The following is a 20,729-nucleotide window of genomic DNA, read 5'->3' as shown; positions in this document are numbered from 1 at the left end:
TCAGCCTTGTTGACATACTCCAAGCCAGAAGGTGGCAGTAGCGTTGTTTGGCAATGCATATCTTCTGTGCGTATTGCTTACGGTCTAGATTCCAAGCTGTCTGCGCTAATGTTGCTATTTTGTAGAAAATCCTTGTTGTTACTAGCCAGATGGCCACAGCTAGATAACTACCTGGCAAGATGATGAAGAAACCATTTAATTCACTCTACAGCCTTATTCTTAACTGGATAAAAATCCCTCATCAATCTACACACAATACCCCATAACGACAAAGCAAAAACAGGTTTTTAGATATTTTTGCAAATTCATTAAAAAAAAGAATAAAATGAAATATCACATTTGCATAAGTATTCAGACCCTTTACTCAGTACTTTGTTGAAGATCCTTTGGGGTATGACGCTACAAGCTTGGCACACCTGTATTTGGGGTGTTTCTCCCATTCTTCTCTGCAGATCCTCTCAAGCTCTGTCAGGTTGGATGGGGAGTGTCACTGAACAGCTATTTTCAGGTCTCTCCAGAGATGTTCGATCGGGTTCAAGTCCGGGCTCTGGCTGGGCCACACAAGGACATTGAGACTTGTCCTGAAGCCACTCCTGCTTTGTCTTGGCTGTGTGCTTAGGGTCGCTGTCATGTTGGAAGGTGAACCTAAACCCCAGTCTGAGGTCCTGAACGCTCTGGAGCAGGTTTTCATCAAGGATCTAAAGGATCTGTGCTTTGCTCCGTTCATCTTTCCCTCGATCCTGACTAGTCTCCCAAAAAAAATGTTTTTTCCCCAGATCTGTTCCTGTCTCAGAGCTCTACGTACAATTCCTTTGACCTCATGGCTTGGTGTTTGCTCTGACATGCACTGTCAACTGTGGGACCTTTTATATAGACAGGTGTGCGCGTTTCCAAATCATGTCCAATCAATTGAATTTACCACAGGTGGACTCCAATCAAGTTGTAGAAACATCTCAAGGATGATCAACGGAAACAGGATGCACCTGAGTTCAATTTCGAGTCTCATTGCAAAGTGTCTGAACTCTTATGTAAATAAGGTATTTCTGTGCTGTTGCAAACTAAATACTAGCTAGAAACAAGAGGAAATCATGTGTTTAATAAAATAATAGACTCTTAGATTAAAAAAGGGGGTTCTAGATCAAACATTTATAAAAGGTCAATTAAAATGTGTACTTCCATTCAAACATTTATTTTATTTATTAAAGTCAGTCCAGCATGACGATGCAAAACGACAGTGGTTGAACAGGCAAATAGCCTACCAATATTATATTTATTAAAGTTGAAATGTGTCACTTTCTGGGCGACGCAAACAAATTCACATAGAAATGTTAATTGAAAGCAAGTCTAAGAAGTGGTAGATTGGTTCTCTATGCGGAATTTCTATGCTTCCCGTTTATAAAATGTTGCTGAAGATTAACTCATGTTTATTCCTGAAGATTAACTCGTGTTTATTCCTGAGGATTAACTCATGTTTATTCCTGAAGATTAACTAATGTTTATTCCTGAAGATTAACTCATGTTTATTCCTGAGGATTAACTAATGTTTATTCCTGAAGATTAACTCATGTTTATTCCTGAAGATTAACTCATGTTTATTCCTGAAGATTAACTCGAGTTTATTCCTGAGGATTAACTCATGTTTATTCCTGAAGATTAACTAATGTTTATTCCTGAAGATTAACTCATGTTTATTCCTGAGGATTAACTTGTGTTTATTCCTGAAGATTAACTGAAGATTCCTGAAGATTAACTCATGTTTATTCCTGAAGATTAACTCATGTTTATTCCTGAAGATTAACTCATGTTTATGCTCCTTTGTTCTTCTTCTCAGGAACCAGCCAGACAACAACTAGTACTGTACTGTTCTATAGAGAAGTCAGCCAGACAACCCATACTGTACTGTTCTATAGAGAAGTCAGCCAGACAACCCATACTGTACTGTTCTATAGAGAAGTCAGCCAGACAACCCATACTGTACTGTTCTATAGAGAAGTCAGCCAGACAACCCATACTGTACTGTTCTATAGAGAAGTCAGCCAGACAACCCATACTGTACTATTCTATAGAGAAGTCAGCCAGACAACAACTAGTACTGTACTGTTCTATAGAGAAGTCAGCCAGACAACAACTAGTACTGTACTGTTCTATAGAGAAGTCAGCCAGACAACCCATACTGTACTGTTCTATAGAGAAGTCAGCCAGACAACCCATACTGTACTGTTCTATAGAGAAGTCTGCCAGACAACAACCCATACTGTACTGTTCTATAGAGAAGTCAGCCAGACAACAACTAGTACTGTACTGTTCTATAGAGAAGTCAGCCAGGCAACAACCCATACTGTACTGTTCTATAGAGAAGTCTGCCAGACAACAACCCATACTGTACTGTTCTATAGAGAAGTCAGCCAGACAACCCATACTGTACTGTTCTATAGAGAAGTCAGCCAGACAATAACCCATACTGTACTGTTCTATAGAGAAGTCAGCCAGACAACCCATACTGTACTGTTCTATAGAGAAGTCAGCCAGACAACAACCCATACTGTACTGTTCTATAGAGAAGTCTGCCAGACAACAACCCATACTGTACTGTTCTATAGAGAAGTCAGCCAGACAATAACCCATACTGTACTGTTCTATAGAGAAGTCAGCCAGACAATAACCCATACTGTACTGTTCTATAGAGAAGTCAGACAGACAACCCATACTGTACTGTTCTATAGAGAAGTCAGCCAGACAAAAACTAGTACTGTACTGTTCTATAGAGAAGTCAGCCAGACAACCCATACTGTACTGTTCTATAGAGAAGTCAGCCAGACAACAACCCATACTGTACTGTTCTATAGAGAAGTCTGCCAGACAACCCATACTGTACTGTTCTATAGAGAAGTCAGCCAGACAACCCATACTGTACTGTTCTATAGAGAAGTCAGCCAGACAACAACCCATACTGTACTGTTCTATAGAGAAGTCAGCCAGACAACAACCCATACTGTACTGTTCTATAGAGAAGTCAGCCAGACAACCCATACTGTACTGTTCTATAGAGAAGTCAGCCAGACAACCCATACTGTACTGTTCTATAGAGAAGTCTGCCAGACAACAACCCATACTGTACTGTTCCATAGAGAAGTCAGCCAGACAACAACCCATACTGTACTGTTCTATAGAGAAGTCAGCCAGACAACCCATACTGTACTGTTCTATAGAGAAGTCAGCCAGACAACAACCCATACTGTACTGTTCTATAGAGAAGTCAGCCAGACAACAACCCATACTGTACTGTTCTTTAGAGAAGTCTGCCAGACAACAACCCATACTGTACTGTTCTATAGAGAAGTCAGCCAGACAACCCATACTGTACTGTTCTATAGAGAAGTCAGCCAGACAACCCATACTGTACTGTTCTATAGAGAAGTCAGCCAGACAACAACCCATACTGTACTGTTCTATAGAGAAGTCAGCCAGACAACAACCCATACTGTACTGTTCTATAGAGAAGTCAGCCAGACAACAACCCATACTGTACTGTTCTATAGAGAAGTCAGCCAGACAATAACCCATACTGTACTGTTCTATAGAGAAGTCAGCCAGACAACCCATACTGTACTGTTCTATAGAGAAGTCAGCCAGACAACAACCCATACTGTACTGTTCTATAGAGAAGTCAGCCAGACAACAACCCATACTGTACTGTTCTATAGAGAAGTCAGCCAGACAACCCATACTGTACTGTTCTATAGAGAAGTCAGCCAGACAACCCATACTGTACTGTTCTATAGAGAAGTCAGCCAGACAACAACCCATACTGTACTGTTCTATAGAGAAGTCAGCCAGACAACAACCCATACTGTACTGTTCTATAGAGAAGTCAGCCAGGCAACAACCCATACTGTACTGTTCTATAGAGAAGTCAGCCAGACAACAACCCATACTGTACTGTGCTATAGAGAAGTCAGCCAGACAACAACCCATACTGTACTGTTCTATAGAGAAGTCAGCCAGACAACCCATACTGTACTGTTCTATAGAGAAGTCAGCCAGACAACCCATACTGTACTGTTCTATAGAGAAGTCAGCCAGACAACAACCCATACTGTACTGTTCTATAGAGAAGTCAGCCAGACAACAACCCATACTGTACTGTTCTATAGAGAAGTCAGCCAGACAACAACCCATACTGTACTGTTCTATAGTGAAGTCAGCCAGGCAACAACCCATACTGTACTGTTCTATAGAGAAGTCAGCCAGACAACAACCCATACTGTACTGTTCTATAGAGAAGTCAGCCAGAGTTGGTACCAAGATTGACATGGATCATCTTTTCAACAAACAGATGCCTCCCTGGCCACCACTGCATATTTCCAAACTATGTTTGCATATAAGGACAATAAAACCTCCAAACTATGTTTGCATATAAGGACAATAAAACCTCCAAACTATGCAGGCATTATTTTCATCCACTTTAAAAAAAAAAAATGGTTTATTATATTATATTCTTAGCAAAAAATATCTTTAAAAAATCTTTCATAAATGGCGCCATACAGGGTTCTACATGGAAAAAGAACCCTTGGGGTTCTGATCAAAGAACCCTTTAAAAGGATTCTATATCGAACTTTTAGGGGTTCCATGTGATAGAACCCCATTTGTTTCTATAACATTTCTAAGAGTGTTTTAAACAGTGAATAGAGAGTGTGAATAATGCAACGCATATGTGTTTTTAATACAATAGGTAGACATAGGCTAACGCATACAGGAGCAGAAAGACGGCCGTTTCCAAATGATCTGCGGGACAACAAAAATATTTTACTTCCCCAAAAAGTGTCTGTCTGAACATTTTTCGACCACGCCGCAATGATCTCTTGTCGGGACCCGCGGGAACTCAGACATCTACTCCAAGGAGCATGTTTATCACATATCTTTGTGAATTCAGTGAGAATGACCCTGTATTGATCCTTGCGTCCTGTGGTGAGGTAGAATCATCTTAACCTCGGCGTAGTAAGGGTTAAAAATAGTTAGCATTGACACCAATGGTAAAAAATAAAATCCCATTAAAGTACATTCTGTGATGCGCTTAGTGAAGAGAATACTCTAGTTGACTGACACCACATATAACCCAAATACATGAATCTGATCTGCATAAACCAGCCATTGTATAGAAGAATCAGATGTTATTACTCACATGCTTGGTAAACAGCAAGTGTGCTTTAACAGTGAAACGCTTACTGTGAGTTGTGTGTTGGGTGTTGCGTTTGTCAAATCGTACCAGCACCTACCTACCTACCTATGGTCTTATGTTCATTCATTACAAAACTATTCCAAATATGAATCAAAACTCACTGCAGAAAATGTATTTAACAAAATAAACCGGATAGTGCTTGAATTTCTAACCAATTTACAATGCAGACGAAGTGAAACGAAATATATTCCCCAAACGCAGAAACACACACACACACACACACTGCCGCCCTCTGTGTGCACATAAAAACCTATGCGTATTTCTGTGACCATAAAGAAATGATCCAACTGAAATCTAAAGCAAGTTCCAAGGTTTACGGGAAATAATTAAATTATCTCACCTCAGAATGAAAAACTGCACGTAGAATCCGTAATATCCCTTTCCCCACTAGAGTAAAGCGCGCACTTTCGAGATGACTCTCTCTCTCCGATGAAGAAAGTGTACTGATAAAAATTGAAACCTGTGAGTTTGTACTGGTATCAGTCGCAGGTCTCCTCAGCCACGCAATTCAGAATATTCATCACTTGCGAAAAAGCCTTTGGAGAGTTATTGGTAAGAGAACGAAACCACCAGGGCAATAGCCCGCGTTGGACAACTACGGAGTGTACAGCTGGATATCCTCATTCACGAGCGTATTGACTTGTATGAGCTCGAGAAACCGAGAAAGCCTACTAATGACCTGACTCTACGGCAGCCCTGCCAGCCAATCACAGTCAAGAACGAACTAAGCGGGCTAATGCTTTCAAAACAACTGGGAACTGGGAACTGGGAAATCAATTAAATTCAAAGGACTTTATTGGCATGGGATTTGTGTTATTTTTTATTTAACTAGGCAAGTCAGTTATGCACAAATTATTATTAATGACTACCTACACCGCCCAAACCCGGACGACGCTGGTCCAATTGTGCGATGCCCTATGGGACTCCCAATTACGGCCGTTTGTGATACAGCCTGATTCGAACCAGGATGTCTGTAGGGAACAAGGCACCGGGGTCACTGAGATGCTGTGCCTTAGACTGCTGCGCCACCCGGGAGCCCAAAGGGTGAAGTACATAATAAACAAAAGTGAAATAAACAATCAAAAATGAACAGTAAAAATTTGTGATACAGCCTGATTCGAACCAGGATGTCTGTAGGGAACAAGGCACCGGGGTCACTGAGATGCTGTGCCTTAGACTGCTGCGCCACCGGAGCCCGAAGGGTGAAGTAGATAATAAACAAAAGTGAAATAAACAATAAAAAATGAACAGTAAAAATTACACTCATAAAAGTTTATAAGGAATGGAGACATTTCAAATGTCATACTATGGATATGTACTGTGTTATAACCATGTGCAAATTGTCAGGTCATTACAGTACTGAAGGAAAATAAATCAACATAAATATGGGTTTTATTTACAATGGTGTTTGTTCTTCACTGGTTGCCCTTTTCTCGTGGCAACAGGTCACAAATCGTACTGCTGCGATGAAACACTATCGTATTTCACCCAATAGATGTGGGAGTTTATCAAAATTGGAAATCTGAGACTTTCTAGTGTAGCTGTGATTTGCATCGACTGAAAGTTGATTGCATTCGATTTGGAACCGGGCTGCCTCCTGGGCATAACCCAGGATTATTATATGGATATATATTTTATTTATTTATATTTTATTTATATTTTATATATTTTACATGTTTTTTTGGTGCGACCCCGGTGCCTCGTTCAAGCCCACGGGGAATTCGACTCAAAATAAAAGAGACGTAATTAAGAACGTGTAATAACCACGCTATATCTGCCTTCCCAATAAAAACTTGTCTGTATTTTATGAAAAAGAGATTTATGTTTTCTGGACAATGTACCATGCTGCCTCGTTGCCAAAATGACTGAGCACCCGCAGATTATTGTTCAATTTGAGATGTGGGGGAGGTACCCGATGACATGACGGGCATGTGGGGGAGGTACCCGATGACATGACGTGCATATGAAGGAGGTACCCGATGACATGACGTGTATGTGGGGGAGGTACCAGATGACATGACGTGTATGTGGGGGAGGTACCAGATGAAATTAGGGGCATATGGGTGAGGTACACATCCACTGACAGCAAATCAGACAACTTCTGCTGTTTCTAGGAAACATGACACTAACCATATTTTCATTTAACCATTTCATGCCGATGAATTACCTGACGCATGAAAAAAGTAACCACCAGGCAGATGGAAACATAAAATGCCTGTACAATTTGTTTCGTTCGACATGGTGGGATCTTTTTGTGTCGGTAAAATGTATGATGTGACAAATGGAAAAGCCTTTATGCGCAAATATGTATTTAAATGTTTAAATTGAACCTTATTTAACTAGGCAAGTCAGTTAAGAACCCTAGCTACTGAAACCTAGCTACTGAAAATTAGCCACTGAGACCTAGCTACTGAACCCCTAGCTACTGAAAATTAGCCACTGAACCCCTAGCTACTAAACCCTAGCTATTGAACCCCTAGCTACTGAACCCCTAGCTACTGAACCCCTAGCCACTGAGACCTAGCTACTGAACCCCTAGCTACTGAACCCTAGCTACTGAAACCTAGCCACTGAGACCTAGCTACTGAACCCTAGCTACTGAACCCCTAGCTACTGAACCCTAGCTACTGAACCCCTAGCTACTGAACCCCTAGCTACTGAACCCCTAGCTACTGAATCCCTAGCTACTGAACCCCTAGCTACTGAACCCTAGCTACTGAGCCCCTAGATACTGAACCATAGCTACTGAACCCTAGCTACTGAACCCCTAGCTACTGAACCCCTAGCTACTGAACCCCTAGCTACTGAACCCCTAGCTACTAAACCCTAGCTACTAAACCCCCAGCTACTGAACCCCTATCTACTGAACCCCTAGCTACTGAACCCCTAGTTACTGAACCCCTAGCTTCTGAACCCCTAGCTACTGGACCCTTGCTACTGAACCCCTAGCTATTAAACCCTAGCTACTGATCCCCTAGCTACTGAACCCCTAGCTACTGAACCCCTAGCTACTGAACCCCTAGCTTCTGAACCCCTAGCTACTGGACCCTTGCTACTGAACCCCTAGCTATTAAACCCTAGCTACTGATCCCCTAGCTACTGAACCCTAGCTACTGAACCCCTAACTACTAAACCCCTAGCTTCTGAACCCCTAGCTACTGAACCCCTAGCTACTGGACCCTAGCTACTGAACCCCTAGCTACTGGCAGACATGGCATTCACCTTTGTCATTGCCAATGAAGTTGATGCAATCGAAATCCCACTTCTACATGAAGCTGAACATGATCAACATGTTCCAAGGAATGAATATGCTGATGATAAGGTATAGAACCCCACAGTGGAGGTGTCATGATACCCATATAACCTAGCGGTCAAACATGGAAATGGTTCTAATTGTTTTTCCACCATTCATTTTCTCATTGGGGATTTTTAGAAACACTTAAAAATAAGGGCTGTGATTCGTATAGGCTTACCATGGCGTGACGTTTTGATAGCCGTGTACGTCTCTCTCGGACAAGGTGACTTTTATCAGTAACCACGTGAGAGGTGGGAATTTACCAGATGTGAAGTCGTAAATACCAGTTGGATGCATTAACTTGCTTTCAACTCGTTGAGAAACGCTGATTGGCTAACGTCCAACAAGTTGCGTAAACCATAAACTAAAAGTACAGTTATCACACTTGTCAACAAATTATAGTGCTATTATAGTGCTCAAAAAGACATATTAATATATTGCTTTTTATAGTGGGCTTAATGATTTGCTGTTGCATTTAACTGCTGAAAATGCTGTTTTCAAGGTAATTTTCTTAGTAGGTGACATTAGAGGTCAGCATGATAGATGAGTTTTCCACTAGTAATTACCAGCCGGAGGGCCGTTCAAGTGGGAGAGGCTATACGGACACGCCAGGAATCCAAGTGGACGGTGACTGCACATTCGCTAGCAGAACGAAGAGCAATGGCTATCTATTTGTTCGCTGACTTTATCTCGTTAGGAAACCGCCTCACCTGTCTCATTTTCACCACGACTTCCTCTTTCAAATCCCGGGGATTATGTACAATTTCAAAAAAGTATCCAGAAGCCGTTTTCGTTCATAGGAAAATGATGGCGGGGGACATTATGTACAATTTTTTTAATGTAAGGAGAGGGGAGTAGCTAGCTAGTGTAGCTAATGTCAGGCCATGGTGACAGCTAAAGCACATTTATTGTAGTGATTTTCCTAGAAAACGTACAACTACGGCATAACGTTACGATTTGTTTGTAGGCGCAAGTATAAATTAAACACATGGAAAGGACTGAACTGAATTTACCGAATCCGTTCGTCTCCACTCGGCACTCGCTGCCCCGACAAACCTCATCAATTAGGGCACCAGGCGTGTCCGTTTAACCTCTCCCGTTCCTAGTGATTTTTTCCCAGTTGTACGTGGTAAATCCCCACTTCCCGCTTTGTTACGAACGTAGCAATAATCTCTCACTCTATTATTCATAGCTGAGTTGGAGGAGCTCTTTGGTAATTATGCTGAGTTGGAGGAGCTCTTTGGTAATTATATGCATCAGAAGATGTGCGATAATAACCAAGGAAATCTTTGAACACAGGCATGTCGTTATCATTTTAGGGATCTAATAAACTGTAGTGACTGATGTCTCAAACAATGTTTTAGGGGACTAAACAGTTGTGACATTCATTCATTGCCCAAATAATTGAATGTGACAATTGTTTAAACAAGCAATGGTAAGCCTGTGCAGAATTGAGTTTTGTGTAATTGATTTAGACATTTATAATGAGTTTTTAAAAAAATTAAATATTTAAGCATTTGTAGCTAAGTTTAGCAATTAAGGTTTCGATTTTGTGTCATGCAGGTTTTACAGATGGCGTGGCAGTGCTGTGTAATATCCCTATAGTTATCAATGGCAACTTGTTTGATTGTGATGTGGGTAAATACAATAAAAAATCTAATATATTCTAACCCATCTGCCAAAAAATATTCCACAAAATCAAAACACCATTGAAATAACATGATCAACGTGGAGACCAGGCTGGGATCAAATACCATATATTTAAATTATTTTTCAACAACAAGTATTTAGATAAACCTTTATTTAAAATTAAAATAAAAAGTCGGATATTGGAATGTATTTCAGAAGACTCAAAGACACTCCCATGCATTTACCCAGCTATTTGAAAATACTTTCAAAATACAATTAATTTGGTCAACTATTTGTTTTTTCTTCTTCAAATAAACATTCAAATACTGAAATAAAAGTACATTTTTTTTTGGAGCTGTGTATTTGAAAATACCCAAATACACAGAAATATGTTTTTAAATAAACGTTTTTGAACCCAGGCCTGGTGGAGGCTATCAATAGGCTGGACTGGCATTTAACTTATCCCCCAACTCTGATAAAAACACATCTATACTAGAGACTTCCTCATTGAACAATGGTGAGCCTGGCTTTTCACACACAAATAAACTTTACTCAGAGAAGAACTGAAAACGGCCCAGATTCTCATTTGGACCTTGCCTCCTCCGTCCTCTCTTCCTCCGAGACCCAGAAACCGATAAGGGGTCGAGGCGTGTCAATTCACTAGTAGGCGAACGAAAGAGTCCGCTCGCCTCATTGATTACCTACTTCGGCAGCAGCAAGCGCAATAGTATCCTCGCGGTAGCAAGTGTTTTAATCAGTTGCTGTTTTCTTAAAGGAAGAAAGCATGGAATGATTTAAAAATGATATGGTACTCATCCTTTCACCTTATTTTGGGATTCCACCCTGTAAACGTTAATTTGCCTGATGACGTGCGATTAGAGGACAGTCTCATTTCATACAAGAGCATTTGCATCCATGTTCCCTCTCCAAGATTTACCTTTGACCTTTTTCAAAAGGAGGCAAGAGAGGACAGAGGACCCAGACGCAAAACCAAATGAGATTCTCCCAAGGAATTCCTTCTATCCACCGAAGAGCCCAACCCTCTCTCTCTCCCTTCCCTGAAGCCCCACAAAATACTACATTCACTTTCTCTTTCTCCGACACACACATATTCTCTCTCTCTTACCCTATGCTACAGCGGTATAATGCAGCGTTCAAAACAACTAGGCACTAGGAAATCTCAGACTTCAGTGCGTAACAAAGCAGCTGGGAACTCTGAGAAATCTATTTGAACGGTCATCCAACTCGGGCCTCTTTCTCCGACTTACCTATAACTGAAGATCACTGACGTCATGATTTGACCTTGTAATTTTCAAGAGTTCCCAGTTGTTTTGAAGGCAGCATAATAAACAGCTTTCTCAGTACATTTAATGACAGTCTAGAACTAGGGAAAAGTTAATAGCAGGTATTAGGATCAGGATGGCGTTGTCCGTTATAACGTATGGCTGACATGGATTTAAAACGTATAAGATTTCCGCTAAAATGGATTTAAACATGTTTATTGTTTTTATTTCACCTTTATTTAACCAGGTAGGCTAGTTGAGAACACCTTTATTTAACCAGGTTGGCTAGTTGAGAACACCTTTATTTAACCAGGTAGGCCAGTTGAGAACAAGTTCTCATTTACAACTGCGACCTGGTCAAGATAAAGCAAAGCAGTGTGACACAAACAACAACAACAGAGTTACACATGGAATAAACAAACGTACAGTCAATAATACAATAGAAGAAAGAACAAAACAGACTCGATAAGATTTATGTTGGCCTAGTTTGATTATGGAGCTGTTTTGTAATATTTCAGAAGGGAGGTTAGTAACCTGGTCTAATGTTAGTAACCTGGTCTAATGTTAGTAACCTGGTCTAATGTTAGTAACCTGGTGTAATGTTAGTAACCTGGTCTAATGCTAGTAACCTGGTCTAATGTTAGTAACCTGGTCTAATGTTAGTAACCTGGTCTAATGTTAGTAACCTGGTCTAATGATAGTAACCTGGTCTAATGTTAGTAACCTGGTCTAATGTTAGTAACCTGGTCTAATGATAGTAACCTGGTCTAATGCTAGTAACCTGGTCTAATGCTAGTAACCTGGTCTAATGTTAGTAACCTGGTCTAATGTTAGTAACCTGGTCTAATGTTAGTAACCCGGTCTAATGTTAGTAACCCGGTCTAATGTTAGTAACCCGGTCTAATGATAGTAACCCGGTCTAATGATAGTAACCTGGTCTAATGCTAGTAACCTGGTCTAATGTTAGTAACCTGGTCTAATGTTAGTAACCTGGTCTAATGCTAGTAACCTGGTCTAATGTTAGTAACCTGTTCTATTGTTAGTAACCTGGTCTAATGATAGTAACCTGGTCTAATGTTAGTAACCTGGTCTAATGATAGTAACCTGGTCTAACGTTAGTAACCTGGTCTAATGTTAGTAACCTGGTCTAATGTTAGTAACCTGGTCTAATGTTAGTAACCTGGTCTAATGTTAGTAACCTGGTCTAATGTTAGTAACCTGGTCTAATGTTAGTAACCTGGTCTAATGTTAGTAACCTGGTCTAATGTTAGTAACCTGGTCTATTGTTAGTAACCTGGTCTAATGTTAGTAACCTGGTCTAATGCTAGTAACCTGGTCTAATGATAGTAACCTGTTCTATTGTTAGTAACCTGGTCTAATGCTAGTAACCTGGTCTAATCTTAGTAACCTGTTCTATTGTTAGTAACCTGGTCTAATGTTAGTAACCTGGTCTAATGTTAGTAACCTGGTCTAATGTTAGTAACCTGGTCTAATGCTAGTAACCTGGTCTAATGTTTTTGAAATAGTTGCTGAAATACTTGGTCCTCCTCACAATCACCGTTTAAAATAATAATACTTTAACTTGGCAAGTCAGTTAAGAACAAATGTATTCTTATTTACAATGATGGCCTACCCCTGACAAAAACCTCCCCTAACCCAGATGACCCTGGGCCAATTGTGCACCAACCTATGGGACTCCTGATCACGGCAGGTTGTGACACAGCCTGGGAACGAACCAGGGTCTGTAGTGACGCCTTATTAAACCACTGCGCCACTCGGGAGGCGCACTCGTGTTTGGTTCAGTATAAATTCAGGAAGAATTTTAAAAACCTAATTCAAATGAATGGAAAATAGACATCCCTCACTTTTCAGATGTCTTTTGAATGTCAATTCACTTCCTGGAGTTCCTGAATTGACCTCAACCCAACCGTGCTTCACACCTTTAACTCAAAACCGTTCATAAAACAATTCCTAACACCTCTTTTAGCTGAGCTGACCGGTGGTGAGCTAAGCACTGCTCCCCGCCCATTCAGCTAGCCATCAACATGTCTATTTACTACGCTGCAGTAGCCCCTGATGATATCATAAAAGGAGTCTGAGAATGTTGACAGACACATTCAGCTAGCCATCAACAATCTATTTACTACGCTGCAGTAGCCCCCTGATGATGACATCATAAAAGGAGTCTGAGAATGTTGACAGACACATTCAGCTAGCCATCAACAATCTATTTACTACGCTGCAGTAGCCCCCTGATGATGACATCATAAAAGGAGTCTGAGAATGTTGACAGACACATTCAGATCCTTTTCACGAAGAACACAAACACACAAGTTGCGTTCATTAGACACAAACATTAGGATGAAGTGAATTACATGCGACAGCAACGTGAGTGGTATAGATAAGGAGTAAACAAACGTATAAAAAATAACCATTCGATACCAATGCATTTTTATTGGTAAGACAATTCATAATAAACTGTAAAATGGCACAGAACATAATAAACATCATTACAATTGAGATGGTCTCAGTGTTTCACTGAGACCCTGGACGCGACCCCACTCTCCCAGGGTGTCTCAGGGAGAGTTGGGATATACAAAACACACCTTTTTTGAAATAGGACCAATATAAGCACCCACCAAATTATTCTTGTTATCCTAAGAAATCCTAGGATTAAAACCCATTGTATAGTTTTTTTTTTGAAAGCAGAATGTACACTCCAAACAAGTGACCAGGCAAAGAAGTAAACAAATACTGAGAGCCTAGTCCTTTCCAATTTAGAAGGCAACGAATGCTCACCACACCAGACACGAGTCAAATACATAACGTACATCAAATACTGTATTTGGCCCAGATCTGCATCACATCCCACCCTGTCTATGTGGTCTCTGATTCAGTCCCATCTCTGTCCCCAGCTCCATTATCCAGTGTAGTAGTGGTCGAGGCCCCGGAACCACCCCCTGCTACCCCTTCCGTCCTGCTACACTGGTGGCAGCAGCTGTGATGTGTCTGGTTCCTCTGCTGGTTCTGGGCCAGGCCAGTGAGGAGCTGCAGTACCCTGACCTCATGTTCCATCCGAGCTCTCTCTCTCCGGTCCTCCCTGTCTGCTGCCTCCCTCTGCCTCCTCTCCTCTCTCTCCAGCCACTGAGACAGGAGGTCCTGCTGCCAGCGAGTCTGAGATAGAGACACAGGGTCATTCCATGTCATATCAGCAAGCCATGACACCTGCCGTCTCTGATTGATCTGAAATCGTTTCTGTAGTTAGAAACGGAGCAGATCAGCGTCCCTGAAACATTATTTTATTGAAATCTAATTTGATCTCTAAGAAATTAAACTAATTTGATTGACACCCAAACAGGCCATTTAAATTCTAGGATTCATATAATATTCAATAACTATAGTACATAAAATCCGATTTGGACCAAAACAATTTCTAACAATGAGTAAGACCTGAGGATTCCAAAGAAAATGGTCAAAAGCCACCCACGGACCCCCCATGCCGATCCCACCCACGGACCCCCCCATGCCGATCCCACCCACGGACTCCCCATATCGATCCCACCCACGGACCCCCCATGCCGATCCCACCCACGGACCCCCCCATATCGATCCCACCCACGGACCCCCCCATGCCGATCCCACCCACGGACCCCCCCCCCCCATGCCGATCCCACCCACGGACCCCCCCATGCCGATCCCACCCACGGACCCCCCCCATGCCGATCCCACCCACGGACCCCCCCATGCAAAACCCATACATTTTTATTGGTCACGCGTGATTAGCAGATGTTATTGTGTGTGTAGCGAAATGTTTGTGCTTCTAGCTCCGAGATTGAACTCTTTGGCCTGAATGCCAAGCGTCAGGTCTGGAGGGATCCTGGCACCATCCCTACGGTGAAGCATGGTGGTGGCAGCATCACTACAATGAAGCACGTGGTGGCAGCATCACTACAAGGAAGCACGGTGGTGGCAGCATCACTACAATGAAGCACGGTGCTTTCAGCATTACTACAATGAAGCACGGTGGTGGCAGCATCACTACAGTGAAGCATGGTGGTGGCAGCATCACTACAGTGAAGCATGGTGGTGGCAGCATCACTACAGTGAAGCATGGTGGTGGCAGCATCATGCTGCGGGTATGTTTTCAGCTGCAGGGACTGGGAGACTAGTCAGGATCGAGGGAAAGATGAACGGAGTAAAGATCCTTGATGAAAACCTGCTCCACAGCACTCAGGACCTCAGACTGGGGCGAAGGTTCACCGTCCAACAGGACAACCACCCTAAGCACACAGCCAAGACAATGCAGGAGTGGCTTCTGGACAAGTCTCTGAATGTCCTTGAGTGGCCCAGCCAGAGCCCGGACATAAACCCAATCGAACATCTCTGGAGAGACCTGAAAATAGCTGTGCAGTAACACTCCCCATCCAACCTGACAGAGCTTGAGAGGATCTGCAGAGAAGAATGGGACAAACTCCCCAAATACAGGTGTACCAAGCTTGTAGCGTCATACCCGAGAAGAGAAGACTTGAGGCTGTAATCAATGCCAAAGGTGCTTCAACAAAGTACTGAGTAAAAGATCTGAATACTTATGTAAATGTGAGATTTAAGGTTTTTATTTTTAATACATTTGCAAAAAAAAGCAAAAAAAAAAGTTTTTGCTTTTGTCATTATGGGGTATTGTGATGTCATTATGGGGTATTGTGATGTCATTATGGGGTATTGTGATGTCATTATGGGGTATTGTGATGTCATTATGAGGTATTGTGTGTAGATTGATGAGGAAACAAAACTATTGAATCCATTTTTAGAATAAGGCTGTAACGTAACAAAATGTGGAAAAAGTCAAGGGGTCTGAATACTTTCTGAATGCTCTGTACTATCAGTTCTGTCTGACCTGTAGTAGTATGGGGCTGCAGCTCTGACTATTGTTTCTTTCTCAGTGTTTCTCTGTTCCCTGTCGTACCTTATCCATGGACTGCTTATAGGGTAAGGAAACCAATGTAATTTTGGTGAACTATCCCTTTAACATTTAGGGGGTTGCTGTTCCTCGATGGCGCTGTTCCTAATAGCAGTAACAGCGCCATCTAGTGGTCAGAACACAGTAATATCAGGATGCAGAATGGGACATAAAGTTCAATGACTAATTTCTCTGAATAAGGGGGGGGGAGAACCCATCACCAAATTCACTGAGAACACATTACATAAGATGATGAAACAATACACCGAGCTGTAACTCCACTCTATCGGGCAGACAGGTTGGTTGTTGGGGTGGTATTTGCACGGGTGGTCCGTGGGTGGATTTTGACCATTTCTTTGGAATCCTCATATCGTACTCAAATTGGATTCCAAATCAAATTAATCCTTTTTTTGTCACATGCGCTGAATACAACAGGTGGAGACCATAGATATATGCTCATTGTTTTAGTCCAAATTGGATGTTATGTACTATATTTATTGAATATTACACGAACCTCTCCCTCGACGTAATCAAGACAAAGGAGATGATTGTGGACTACAGGAAAAGGAGGACCGAACACCCCTCCCCCCCATTCTTATTGACGGGGCTGTAGTGGAGCAGGTTGAGAGCTTCAAGTTCCTTGGTGTCCACATCAACAACAAACTAACATGGTCCAAGCACTCCAAGAACAGTCGTGAAGACTGACTCCCCCCAGGAGACTGAAAAGATTTGGCATGAGGCCTCAGATACTCAAAAGGTTCTAGAGCTGCACCATCGAGAGCTGGTTACATCCCCACCTGGTATGTATTCGGGCATTGTGACAAATAAAATAAAAAAGTGATTTTTGATTTGAATTCTAGAACTTAAAATAGCCAATTTGGGTGAAATCAGCTTAATTTTGCTGAGATAAAATTATATTTCAACAGGATAATGTTGTAGGAATGCTAATCTTACCTGTTTTCTAACTACAGAAATTATTTTGAGATAGTGGGTGTTGAAATCCTCTTTCGGGTGCATTTTGAGGTGGAACGACCCCACCGATAGATACAGTTTAGAATTTGAGGTTGCTATCAAAAGCATTATGAATGATTTACTTGACTATCGTTACATGGCAGCCATGTTAGCTCCTCATTAGAAATCTTCCAATGTTTTTAAAGCAATACTATGACTGACTGACCGAATGTCTAAAATTCAAACATGAATCTAAATACTCATCGTGAATGGATAAATGGTATGCTCAACGGTGCTAACATGCCGTCCCAGTTTAACAAAACTGCATGAGTGAGTCCAAAATGACACCCTATCCCCTATAAAGTAGTGCACTGTATAGGTAATAGGGTACAATTTGGGATGTATCATATATATATATATATCTGTCTCTGACCTGCTCCTGCCTCTGGCCCTCCAGCTGTACCAGCAGCCCCCGGGACTCTGAGACCAGCCTCTGGAAGCAGTCTGCCAGGTGTTTCAACGCAGGCTCCAGGGACTGGGTGGAGGGGATGGTGCTACCACGGCCAGGGCTAGGGTCTGGGGGTGGATGAAGAGGGGAGGCCGGGTGGGGTGGTGGTTGGGGTGGTGGGGGGGAGGGGGATCTGGAGCTCAGGTCCACCTCTAATGGATGACCTGCAATCAAGAGATGAACTAGATAATGATTCTAGTTCATTTAAGCTTCATTTTCCCAACATTGTGACATTTGATTTGAAATTGTATAAAGACTAGCTATACTGTGTTAATGCAGTCAGTATTGTATAAAGACTAGATCAACTGTGTTAATAGTCAGTATTGTATAAAGACTAGATCAACTGTTTTAATACAGTCAGTATTGTATAAAGACTAGATCAACTGTGTTAATAGTCAGTATTGTATAAAGACTAGATCAACTGTGTTAATGCAGTCAGTATTGTATAAAGACTAGATCAACTGTGTTAATAGTCAGTATTGTATAAAGACTAGATCAACTGTGTTAATGCAGTCAGTATTGTATAAAGACTAGATCAACTGTGTTAATAGTCAGTATTGTATAAAGACTAGATCAACTGTTTTAATACAGTCAGTATTGTTTTGTACTTCAGTTTCTATCTGAGGTTGGAGCTCAGTGAAAAACAAATCTAAGATTTGTTACTAATGATAATTTCAATGAAAATCAGTGGTACTGACAGAAGAAAGTGTGACAGACAGTAGAATACATACCAACAGGATCATGATAGACGTTGAGGCGGTCTACAAAAACATCATGGCGTCTTCCACCCGAGCCCGCCAGTGGCTGACCGTTGATTCCTATGCCATTGGACTCGTAGTCGTCTGTGTCTTCTGCCTCTCTGTCCTCCTCCTCCTCCTCCACCTTCACCTCAGAGACCAGATACCGCGACTGTCGTCCTCCTATCCCCTCAGGAGATCCAGAATGGGGTTCTGTTCCCATTCCATCGACAGACCCAAAATGTCGCCCTCCTACTATCCTATCAGGAGATCCAAAATGGCGTCCTCCTCCTCTTATCCCTTCAGACCCAAAATGATGCTCTCCTCCTAGTCCTCCTATCCCTTCAGGAGATCCAAAATGGCACCCTCCTCCCATCCCATCCACTGCACAGTTTCTCCCCAGCACAGCGTCCATCTCAGCGTAGTACCTGAAACTGCAGGGCTGGGAGTCGTCCACGCTCCTCAGCAGCTTGGCTCTGACATAGTTGGCCTTGAGGGTCTTGACGCGGAGCCGGCACTGGTGGGGACTGCGGGAGAAGCCCAGGTCACACATGCGGGTTGAGAGGTGTTTGAAGACATGGCGGTTTCGGACGTTCTCCGCCAGGCTCTTCTGTACGTGCTCATCACTCCAGGCACACAGCAACACCTGAGTCTCCTCCACCGTCCAGTTGACGGAGCGCTCGGCCTCTCGCTTCCCTGCAGGAGTGAGGTGTGGACAGTACAGTACAACCATAAGGCATTATCCTGCTTATTAATATGAAGCTACACAGTGAACTCAATAGGTATTTTGCGCATAGGTTAGGTTTACACATTGGTACTAGTTAGCGACTATCCATACATCAGTTGAACCCCCCCCCCCCCCCCCCCACACACAAAAATTACACTGAATTGCAGGCAACAGGTTAAAATAATGTTTCTATTTCCTTGCTTTAATTAAAAGTGTGATGCATGCAGACTCTTGTTGATGCTTCCGGATGGCCCTATAAATAATAACTATAATCTCTCAAATGATAGCTATAATGTTTGGCAACAACATCGCGCTAGCTATCACTTAGCTCTAGTTTAAATCCCTGTAATGTGGATATCTTCCATCACGGAGTTGAGTAAACTCAGCTAGCTAGTAATTATATGACTTTTTACCATTTATTGAGAGTAGCAAGCTAGCTAGTTGACTGTACACTAGCAATTAGCTAGCCAAGTGGTAGGCAACAGAGTCAAGATAAGTTTAAGCTTGCTAGCTTGTCTGTGTGAGAAATAGCTTGTTATCTAATATCACATCTGGTATATCAAGGCTATAAAACATAAGTTTCTTCGATAACAAAGTGACATCGAAGCTTTGCCAGCATGTTGTAGTCTGAGTAACGTTAGCTAGCTATTTCCTGACTTAGGCTAACTAACAATAACGTTACCGTTAGCTGAGGCTATCTACAGTACGTTATGAATGAGCGATGCATGCATGAATGTTAAAACATACTGCTTCGTATCAGACACGTACTTTTCGTGGAAGTTGTGACCGAGTTAGTAGAGTTGATAATCGGAGGATTCATCTTCGCTTTCGGGTGTAAACATCCAGAGATAACGGTGTGCTTTCCTCTCTTCCGGGTTATCGTTTGCGTGACGTCACCAAGATGCAGAGGAAATTTTGTTTGTTTGTTGTTGTCATTTTAGAGTCAATAAACGCTGATGCATGTAACTACATTACATTATTGTCAACATGTTGCAGCTTCATACGTGTAGTGGATAGATATTCTACTTCTGGGCCAAAATATACAATTCTAAGATAATATTGAAAACACTACATTGGGCAAGAACTGTAATTTTTTTCGATGAGGAAAAGGAACAAGACAATTTGAGAACAGTGAGTGGCTTGTAAAGTAACATGCTAGCTGGGTCCGTGTATATTTGTGTGTCCCTCCTTCCACTTCGATGACTTTCTTCCCTATGCTTTCATCTCTAACGCAGTACAGGAGTCGTGGTGCAGCTAACTGCAGCTAATGCTTTTTCTACCTACTCTGATCCACCGATGTCCTGAGAGCCTGTCACTCACCACCAACTGCCACATGCTTTCCATCAATGACATCCATTAAATGTCTGGGTTAAAACTGGAGGTGGAGGGAGAGGATGAAAGCT

General features: G+C 42.0%; 2 protein-coding genes across 2 annotated transcripts in view; both read right to left on the bottom strand.

Annotated features, from left to right (window-relative positions):
- Positions 1-5,885, bottom strand: part of LOC110535135 (ras-GEF domain-containing family member 1B-A) — a 60,657-nt gene extending 54,772 nt beyond the window's left edge. The window contains exon 1 of the mRNA XM_036936503.1: positions 5,580-5,885. The gene's annotated coding sequence lies outside the window, so the exon portion shown is untranslated. The remainder of the gene's footprint in view (positions 1-5,579) is intronic.
- A 7,989-nt stretch (positions 5,886-13,874) lies between these two features.
- Positions 13,875-20,426, bottom strand: LOC110536472. The gene is made up of 4 exons (XM_021622244.2): positions 20,095-20,426; positions 18,594-19,295; positions 17,788-18,026; positions 13,875-14,620 (listed from the first exon to the last, which is right to left on the bottom strand). Exons 1-4 carry the CDS (start codon positions 20,144-20,146, stop codon positions 14,324-14,326), a joined length of 1,290 nt encoding a protein of 429 aa, XP_021477919.2. The 5' UTR covers positions 20,147-20,426; the 3' UTR covers positions 13,875-14,323.
- Between the last annotated feature and the right edge of the window lie 303 nt (positions 20,427-20,729).

Source organism: Oncorhynchus mykiss, chromosome 11 (genome assembly GCF_013265735.2).
Source record: "Oncorhynchus mykiss isolate Arlee chromosome 11, USDA_OmykA_1.1, whole genome shotgun sequence".
Lineage (NCBI taxonomy): Eukaryota > Metazoa > Chordata > Actinopteri > Salmoniformes > Salmonidae > Oncorhynchus > Oncorhynchus mykiss.
This window is presented reverse-complemented; position numbering and strand designations above follow the sequence as displayed.